This window comes from Buceros rhinoceros, unplaced genomic scaffold (assembly GCF_000710305.1).
Source record: "Buceros rhinoceros silvestris isolate BGI_N320 unplaced genomic scaffold, ASM71030v1 scaffold32007, whole genome shotgun sequence".
Taxonomy (NCBI): Eukaryota; Metazoa; Chordata; class Aves; order Bucerotiformes; family Bucerotidae; genus Buceros; species Buceros rhinoceros.
In genome coordinates, this window is record NW_010424481.1 from 8,044 (window position 1) to 18,632 (window position 10,589).

At 43.5% G+C, this 10,589-nt stretch overlaps 1 protein-coding gene across 1 annotated transcript in view; it reads right to left on the reverse strand.

Annotated features, from left to right (window-relative positions):
* Positions 1–257: 257 nt before the first annotated feature.
* The window catches only part of VPRBP (Vpr (HIV-1) binding protein), a 46,464-nt gene continuing 36,132 nt past the window's right edge, over positions 258–10,589 (reverse strand). Inside the window, exons 23-24 of the mRNA XM_010140820.1 lie at positions 3,978–4,233; positions 258–662 (exon numbers count right to left, since the gene is read on the reverse strand). Coding sequence (XP_010139122.1) covers positions 604–662; positions 3,978–4,233 — 315 coding nt within the window. The 3' untranslated portion in view covers positions 258–603. The remainder of the gene's footprint in view (positions 663–3,977; positions 4,234–10,589) is intronic.

Here is a 10,589-nt window from a genome sequence, read left to right on the forward strand (position 1 = left end):
CATTCATACCTGTGGCTTTTTTTTTAAAAATAAAATCATATTTAAAATAAAATTATTCTCACTCCTCAACAGTATTAGAAACCATGATCCTCTTATTTCACTTAGCGTTGCATAAAAATGCCTCTTCTTTTAATTTTAAACAATTCCTCTCCCCGATCCTGCCCCATGGTAACAAGGTACTACAGGAATACAAAGTTCATCCCCTCTTTACTAGAACACCTGCCTTTTTTTTCTTTTTTTTTTTTTATTTTATATAAAACTATTTCTGTTCTTTAGGAAAGAACTTTATACAAAGAAAATATATTGTGAAATATCTTCAGAAGTTCCTTGAAGAGGAGAGTCATCTCAGCCTAAAATAAAAAATAAAAAAAAAAAGGCAGAGAGAAAAGAGGCCTAACCCCAGGTCTCTTTATTGTAGAGCCTCGGACTTAGCCCCGAGCCTCAAACTGACTCAAACCAACACAGCGGATGGGCTGGAGTTCCTCAGGTGTTCCCAGGAGATGAAGGGTTGGGGTGCTCAGAATTGGTTTCCAATTTGGTCTCCAGTCTTCTGCTGGGAAGAGAGCGTCTCCTCTTGCCAACACCCCACCTGGCGGCCACTCCTCACTCATTCAGAGACAGGATTATGTCCTCCTCCAAGTCAGAGTTATCTGAGCTGTCGGCTGAAAAGGAGACACGTAGATTATGCTCGGTTGGTGGAAGGACGCAGCTGTCAGGGCTGCCAAGCAAGGCAACGCATTCATAGCTACAAGAGATGGCCACCACCCGCTTGAGAGCGGCAGCTCCCCAGCAGGGACAGAGGCAGCGAGGACCCTGAGTCCATTTCAAACCAGTCAAACGCAGTTAGCACATCTGCACCAGTGCTTTCCTTCCCTGGGTAAAACTGAGGGCTAAGAGCAGAGCAGCTTTAGCAAGGGCAGTTTCCAGCAACTGGCAGGTTTTTTGCCCATGACAAGATGGGGAGGACACCAGCAGTGAGTTCCCTGCATGGCTTACTGTGCACATCTGAATGCCAAGGGCTGGACAGATCTGGCAGTCATTCCTCACAGCTGCCATCTGAAAGCAAGCTTGGCAGTTCCACCAGCCTGGTGTGGTGAAATATGGTCTCTGCATGATGTGCATGGGGCTAATTCATTATGCAGTAAGTTAGACCCAAGACTTTCTTGGTATAAGGTGGTTCTTGGCCTGTCACCCTCCTCTGCACAGCCCAGCAGGAGACCTCCCCACTGAGGGGGAAGCAATGCATACATTCACAACCAGAACCCTCCTCCAGCAAACCAAAGGTTTCTGTAATTAATTTAACTACATAGAACTCATTGAAGGTGAACTGAAAATTGTGCTTTTCCTGGTTTTCTTCACTGTGGTACAGAATGAAGACGTGAAACAATTTGCCAGAAGCAGTCACACACACACACTTTTTTTATCTTAAAACATAAGATCTCTTTTCCCTCAGTTGTGCAAGAGGGAAGCGGTAGCAGGTATGGCAGCAAAGAGGTCTCCTGCCTTACCTTAGAGGTGACGTTGGTTCTTTTTCTTACGTGAATTCATTGGATGCTGCAGTTAACTGGGTGTTAAAAATGGTTAAAAAAGAAAAAAAAGACACCAAGACTTCCTCTTAGACATCTCAGTTATACTGGATCTCTAAAATGCCGGTCAAGGTAAGCAAGGCCTTCTAAAAGGTTCACCCCTTCTCAGATGCTTTCCTTGGGAAAAAACCAAAAACCACCAGCAAGCAGCAGAGGGCACAAACCCCTTCCCCCAACCTTCCTCCCTGAAGATCAGCCAGCTGCCCTTCCGCTATGATCAGCAAGGGGTGCTCCAGTCTCTCCACCCACTGTACTCAGCCTAAGCTGAGTGCTCCCAGCACAGCTACAGCCGTCTAAGGGGACTCGGAGAACACCAGCCAGGGCTGTAACAGCTCCCTTATGCAGTAAGAGGGAAGGAAGCACAAGTGAGGTAACAATCCAGAAACTCTGGAGGAGCTGAAAAAGTTGTTGGGTTTGAGTTTTTTGTAAAGACCAGAGCAAAGCTTTGAAAAGGGATCTCCGAACTCTTTAGTCTCCAGTCCACCACAGAACCCTCCAATTCTGAGCTCCATGTCTAAGGAAACCTGACTGCAGTTCACTGCTTGGCAGAAGCTTGCAGACCTGTCTGGAAGCTGCCATTTTCAGTTACAGAAGAAAGAGGAAACAAGAGTCAGCCATGCTGCTGGTGAGATTTCTAAATATTCCTTCCATCCCATGTCACACCTGCATTTCAGAAAGGACACACCTCTGGCCCACGAACAAGCTCTGGAAAGACCTGCACAATGCATAAACTGCTTTGGACAAGACAAACCGATCTACTGAAAAGGAAACAAAACCTCTTCTAAGGCCCAAGGAACCAAAGGCACTCACTCTCCTGTTTCAACTGCTCTTTGAATTACTTTGTTTCGAAGCACACCCACTGCATGTTTCAGAGGCTCATCCCAAACACAGCAAGGGTCTGCAGGAGGAAGCACTCCTCATCACTATGCCTCACATCTGTCCTTTGCAGCAGCATCAGTGCCCTTACAACTTCCCATTCTGAAACAGGGCATAAGCAAGGGAGAGGGAAGTTTGAATTGCCCTTGCTGGGTGAGAAACAAAAGCAGAGGAAGTTGAAGTCACTGAGAAGCAGCCACAGCAGCCCACTCATCAAACCGGACCAGGTACAGTGCTCTGGGTGCACTTTGCATCACTTCTGGCCCTGCACTCCCTGAGAAAGCAGAAGTGTTGTGTCAGGAAGGTCCTGCCAGCTACTGGCACAGGCAGAAGTTGCCCACAATGCACAGATGTTGAATGTAATATGCCATTAATCAATCTGAGCTGTGTAAACGTCCGATATGGCCTCGCATTGTAACCTGCTACCTTCAAGGGAACAGCAGACTGACCCCACAGAATAACGCTGCCAACCTGATGTGGCCACATCCTTAAAAACGCCTGAGCTGCACCCTAACAAAAAGAGGGACATGAGCGAGTCTGCCAGCCACATTAGGGCCAGAACAGGTCGGGCACGCTGAATCCTCCAGCGCACTGGCAGACCTCCCACCTCAGCTCTCACATTCATCTCCTATCACTGCAGGACTTCACACACCTTGCACACTACAATTACTCATCCCTACCAACCCTTTAACCTCAGGTAACTACATTATCCCCATTTTCAGCTTGGAAATTAAAAAGAACTAAGTGGCTTGGCCATATGTACTCAAAAACTGAGCTGCAAAAAAAGGGAACAGAATCTGGTGTGACAAATCCCAAGCTTGATGCTATCCCACTCACCTTCTTTCTCGTGAAGCCTTTTTTCAAATGTAATTGCTACATTAAGAGTTCAGACCTTTCTTTCTTACACACACGCACTCACACACACAGTTTAACTTTTCAAATCTCTGTGTCTGTGGAATGCCAGAAAAACGACAATTTAAATTCTACCCTAAAAATTACATTAGCTTCAGAACAGTCTAAAAAGGAACTGAAGTCAGAAATGCCACATTGAGTTTGCACTTGAAGCAATTACAAGAGAGCAATAATAGCACAAAGGATCAAAAAATCTTCTCTGTCCTCACAGGTACAAACAAGGCAGAGAAGACAGGGGTGGTAATAGTTCAACCAGTGTCCCCTTGAAGGGCAGGACAGGCAACCAGACAAGGCTTCTTCACATGGAGTTTCTTGGCCTGCCACATTCTCACACACACACACCTGGCAGCATCTGAAGAAAGCAGATACCTTCCCTTCCAAAACTCACAGTGGTTCTCTCAGGTAAGAGCTGCTTTTACCAACAGATTAGTTTGAGAGGCCACAGGTGAACAAGCATGATGGTTAGTGCCCTTCATCCCAGCGAGGGGGAAAGGCAGCTATGTCATTTCAGGGAAGACTTAGGTGTTGCACGTTTGTCAGGACATTAAACAGAGGACAAGGTCACCCATGGTCACTGAGCTGGGTCACTGGGCACACACTTACTGTCTCCAAGGATCAGCTCAACTTCCTCATCAGCATCAGAATCTTCATCTTCAGCCTCATCTCCCTCTTCCAGGAGGTTGGCAAGCTCCTCGTCATCGGAGGGAGAAAAGTCATTTTCTCCATCCTCACCAGCATTCTCGTTGTTCTCATCCTCCTCCAGCTCAGCCTCCAGCAGCTGGTCTGTATCCAGTTCATCAAGGTCATCTGTATCATCATCATCTTCATCATCATCTTCTTCCTCTTGCTCTTCTTCCTCCTGTAAAGACAGCAAAAATAGTCCATGGCAGACATTAAAGCAAATGGAAAATGGAGTAAGAATAATTGAAGAAAACAACGCTACAGTTTTCACTTCTCCCCATGTCCAGACATCACAACCACTTTCCCATCACCCATATAAACACTTTCTCTCCACAGCTACAGAACACGACACATGCTTGATCATTCACAGGCCTGCAAGGTCTGATCTGCAAAATGCTGGTGCAACACAGGTACCATTGGCTCAAGCTCCTCTCCAATACTGGCCATCAACACGTCACCACAATGCACTCTGGAGAAGGGCATGCAGTAAGACCCATTAATCTACATCTTTGTTGCTAGTCTCATACAAACTGCTTTAGTTTCAGCTGGACCAAAACCTCCATTTCACATCAAACAGCATGCATGTTCAGTCTCTCAGTCATTCCTCATTTAGAGGAGATGTAAAATGTAGGGAAAGATACTGTTAGCCTCAACCAAACCTGAATCACTCAGCTTCAGATGACAGAACTGTTTTAAGCAGCTCAGAAGTCTCATCTTTGACATCTACCTGCGGATCGAGATTCTTCTCTATCAAACCATAAGAATTTGCATTCAGTAAAGCAACCGAATGTCTTATTGTACAGACCAAATCCAGAAATTCACGTCTAGCAGATAAAACTCAGTGGGAAGAAGCTGTTACAGTCCTATAGCTCTTCCAGACAAATGGGAGACCAAAAAGTGCCATCACAAGGCAAGCTCCAGGAATTCTCCAAGACTCAGAGGAAGAGTTCAATATACCTGCTCATCTCGTCAGTGTCACACCCTGTTCTGGGGTGCTCTCATGTGGCAGGAAGGCAGCTCTCAAGTCATTCAGTCTTAATTGCCCCTTTGTTTGGGAGGGAACACAAAATTATGAAGCAGTTAAGACAGATATTTAACAACCCGCTTCAAGGGTTAGTTTGGTCCTCAAGCTCACCACATTCACACTGTGCTGTTCAGACTGCTGCATTTTCAGATCTAAAAGGACAGAGGAAAAAGACCTTACTGCCATCTCCCCAACCTACTTTTTCTCCAGTCAGTGCTATAAAAGAAGAAAATCCACCACACCCATACAAATCAACACCTGTCACAGGCAAAAGAAACCAGGAACGCCAAAAGGCCAAATGAGCCCAGCGTCCTCTGCTGACCTCAAGTGCTGTTACTGACATGGAGACTACAGAATAAGAGCATCGCTTCGCTACATACAGTTTTCTTTCTGAAAGAGCTCATTAATTGTAAAAGTAAAACAGCCTGTAGGAAAGCCCATGCTCATTTTACCCAATTACAAACTTTTGAGTCGATGAGTCCTCCGTTCAATGGACATTGTGGTTTGAATTGTATGCACACTGGGAGAGGAAACACCTCACTTGCAGTTCACAGTTTTAACTGCAGTGCCATACTGAGTATCATTTTCCATAAAATATATTGAGTAAAAAAGCTTTCACCTTATTAACTTCTGTTCTAAGCAGCATCTGGAGAGAGACCACCATACTTGATTACTCTGTTCAGAATTGAAAAACTGAAAGGGCAGTAGAGTTTAATTTTCCTTTTTCAGTCTCTGAACACCACCGAAGCTGGAAAGGAGGAGATTCACTTATTTTTAAAGCTTGTAAAAATTCAGCCAAGTTTTTAGTGTCTGGAGATAGAGACACAACTGTAGACATCAGAAAAAATGTGTGCTGTCTACAAGATTCATTTAGAGTCTGAAGTTGAAACCTAAAGGATTCTGAAATGAGTGAGATACCCTCTTTGTTTCCACACCTGGGGAATTTCTGAAAGCCGTTTTCCCCTAAAGATCTAGCCCACAATGACTTAAAATGTCAAAACTACTGAATTTATGTTTTAACATTTAATGCATTTATTGGAAATTGAAATACTGTTTTATCAACATTTCCGCTGAAGCTTAAGGCAAGGCATATATAGGAATAACATCCTTCAAACGTAGGGTGAAATTAAAGATAGTTGTGCAAAGCTAAAGATCTCTTCTGGCTGACAAGAACAGGCACCAATTACACAGAAAGGGTGTATATTTAGCTGCAAGTTAACTTTGAAGGATTACTAACCAGTGAGGAAAAAATCCTTTGTGAAAACACAAACAGCAAAGGAATACTAGAGAACTGAAATCAATGTTTCCATCTTTCCAGTTTAAATTACTTAATCTGAAATAGGCAATTAAAATCAGGCCACACATTTAAAAACCACCTAAGAACAGCAAAATGATATCTAAATTATACCTGTCCTTGGTAAACTATAAAGTACTGTGAAAACCACGCTACAAGAAGCCGTGTGTTGGTGTGATAGAGCATGTAACACACACAATGCGCATCCTGACCGAGCTGAACGAGTGGCCACAACACGCTTCAAGAGGAGTGATCTTGAGTAGCTGAAAACCTGTACACCTTGTCGTGTTCTACAGAACACGAGCAGGGACCTGGACAACGTGGTGCTTCTGCTAAGTGACAGGCCAAGTACTTCTGCATCAGCTTCTGAACAATCCCCGAGCACAACCCTCTGCAGGCACACTGCAACGCTCCAGTCCACAAACAGAGCTTGTGCATACGTGGCAAGATCTCTCTTAGGAAGGCACACTGAGCCTCTGCACCCAAAACCAACCTGTGGGACACGCAGCTGAGGAAGACTCCACCTGCTGTTCCCTCACACCGTCACATGGAAGTGGTATCTGGTCTGTTAATGGCTATCGAGGCTGTATCCCCATCAGATACCACAACTGTCTCACTGAGGGGCTCCATATACAGATAAAAAATGGCACGCCTCATGCAAGCACACCGAGGAAGAGCAGAAAAAAACCCCAAAAAACCCAACTTGTGCTCTATCACAAGGGAAGACAAGCAGATCTCTCTTAGGAAGGCACACTGAGCCTCTGCACCCAAAACCAACCTGTGGGACACGCAGCTGAGGAAGACTCCACCTGCTGTTCCCTCACACCGTCACATGGAAGTGGTATCTGGTCTGTTAATGGCTATCGAGGCTGTATCCCCATCAGATACCACAACTGTCTCACTGAGGGGCTCCATATACAGATAAAAAATGGCACGCCTCATGCAAGCACACCGAGGAAGAGCAGAAAAAAACCCCAAAAAACCCAACTTGTGCTCTATCACAAGGGAAGACAAGCAGAACAGTTATTCTGAACCACCTCTGGATTTGTGAAGGAAAAACCCGCCAAAGCAAGCTCCTACCTACACAGCAGTAGTTGGGCAATGACACAGGTGCTGCTAGAGAAGAACCAGCATGCACATCTATGCAAAACAAAGATGCACCTGCCTCACTGGATCCATAGACTCATGGGCCAGCACACTCCGTATGACTTGTACAGTATCAGGGAGCTGGTTTAGCCATCACTAACTTCTTTAGATGCCTAAAGATATTCTTCTATTTGGGTTGTTCTCTGTAAAAGCTGCTTAGATCAGTTCTTGAACCTTTCATGGAGTCTTCACATTCCTCCTCTGCTCCTTTAGAGAATATTCTCTTCCCTCTGCAACAGAAGGCACTTCACAGAGGCCATCTTCACAGAAGGCAGGCACAGAGGGCAGTATTGCGGAATCACAAACAGACCATCTCAGAACTTTTCTGTAAACCATTTTATCTTGCTATGAGTGCTCTGACTCACTGCCTGGTATTTCTGTGTGCCTGCTTCACAGCCAAATGCATTTACTACCGTACAGCCAGACCAACCCCTACCATCCCGGGTAATTCATGTAAGATTACAATCCCAACTGGTGGCCGTGATGAGGAAAAGAGAAAAAAATTCAATGCTCCTTTTCAAACAGAGTAGGCAACACTCAGAGAGACATGGTGGAGCCCAGATTTTGAAGTAAGGATGTCACATTGCTACCCATTTTACAGACACAGTGATTTGGGCATATTAATTGCTTGTAGGTACCTAAACACAGGATTAACTGAAGGGAGTTTTACCTTGATATACACCAAGAATAGAAGAGTTTAGAGTAACCACTGACCCCTAATAAGACCCAGATTTGTAATTATCTATTAAAAATATATTCATTTTATTATTATATATTATAGCGAACACGAATACTAGGGGTTTCTGTGTCGTCTTTGCGATGCTGTACCAGTGCCACTCTTCATCTCCAGCACACCCAGCCATCACTACGCAACAGCTGCAATGCAGAGCTCATTACAGTGTCAGCATACCTGGATGACCAACTCCTCCTGCTCTTCAAAACCACAGCATCACAACTATAATGAAGACATTTTCATCTAGGAAACACCCACCCTGTTTCAAACTTCATGGTTTCTGGCCCCTCTTCTCTGCATAAATACTTACAGTGCTGATTCACCCCAGTTAAAACTAAAAGGCTGCAAAAATAAGGCAATGAACAAAGACAAAGCTGACAATTTAAAGTGAACAAGAGATCAAAACAAAATCCCGGTTATAATTATAAGGAGAGAGCAAAGAGGGAGGCTGCAGCTTCAGTGAGGAATAGCTATCCACAGATAGACGAACGATGTCCACACAGGGACAGGCCACAGTTTAACCCAGAAATTGTTTGACTCAACTAAATAGTTAATTGGACTAGTTTAAGCTGAAAAAGATTATCCATACAAAGGGTTTTTATCAGTTTAACTCAAAAGGTCTTGGGAAAGTCAGTATAGTATCCTCAGGTAACCATTTTAGACAAGTATAAAGGATGCAGGAACTACCATTTCTTCAAGGATAAGACTGCAAAATGGGACAATTAGTTCCAGTCTGCATCTTAAGAGACATCTCTTAACACACACTAATTCACCAAAATTCACTAATTCACTTAGACCATGCATCAAAGCTATTTTGTGTTCCTGTTTATGACCCTGGAACTACTTTGAGGAGGATTAAGAGGGCAAGAGTGATTCATGTCAGCTTTTTAACAGGCCTGTATACAGGCAGATTTACAGGAAAAGCTGGACATTAACTTACAGAATCAGAGAAGGCGATTACATAGCAAAAGATAATCTTAATAATCTCAAAGCAAACGACTGGCAACTTAACTCTACTACCAGTTTGTGATCTTATGTACAGATTCAGAAAGCCAAGTAGATTTAGGTCAATTTATCATTTATAACTCCAAAGGAAAAAAATCTAAATTACATCCCCCAGAAGAATGGTGTGTATATATAGGGGTGGCAGCACTGTAACAAAAAAAATGCTTGACCTAATTCTTCACATTGCCAGTACTTACAGCATGTTCAGTGCTTCGTAAATCCCCTTTGCTCTTGTTCAAGCATTACGTATTTTTCTTCTGTATTGTTCTTTAATGCACGTTTGCACGCACTTCATAGACTTCCATCATCATCACAGACTTTCTGGCTGTTCCCCTTTACCATATCTTTTGCCCATACAAAATTCAGAAGATTTATCTTTTTGGGTAGTATAGGCTACCAGTGTTCATCTCTCAAAAAAAACATTCAAAGGCCCAGGAAAACCCCAGTCTTTCACTTATTCAAACTCTGATGAAAAACAAAAAAATAGGTTAACTAGGCAGAACTTCGATTTTAACATATTTCTGCTCTGTGTTTTAACATTAAATCAGTATCTGTACAAAGTGCTTTCATGAAGTACAGCTTACAGCACTGCAGATCCGTGGTATATAAAGATATACCAGCTTGTTTTGTAAGCACCCTTCAGATTTTTTATAGGATTTTCTTACATTCCTTAAATAAAAAAAAATTATTATGAACAGATGAGCAGAATTTGAGACTTCTCAACTGCAGATTACATAATCTCTCAAATATACACTAGGCTGGCTGTTAGCTGCCAAGAGAAGATCCCCCAGGCCTTTGTCCATTGCTGATAGTAGGTTTGGAAACCTTAACTCAGTTCTGAGATTTACAGATCACTAATTTTTTTTTGCTGATTTGACAAGGCTTCACTCTACTAGGAGCTGATGCACAAAACCACGTATTTACGACAGTAGCTGTCTGCCAGCTTCCTCTGTTCCTGCTCTATGAACTGTTCAGCTGTCACCATCGCACAGCTGCTCCTTCCCCAGCCCCATGCCCTCTTCCAAGTCAGCACCTCTCACCTGCAGATGCTTTCTAGCAACAGTCCCTTCCTCTGTAAACACAATCTCTATTGCTCTCTGTTTGGGTCATGCTAATATAATACTACTCTAACTATTCTTATTTTCTTCTGTGAGGCTCCCTTTTCTCTACCCGAGGAGCAGTTCATCAAATGCCAGTGAAGCTTTCCCCAATTCTCATATTTCTCTCAGCATTCTCGAATTCTCGTATTCTCTCTCAGGTCATATTTAATTAACTTCTGACTATTTGTAGCTAAGTCTAATCATCTACTGGTAAGCACCTGCTTCCATGAAC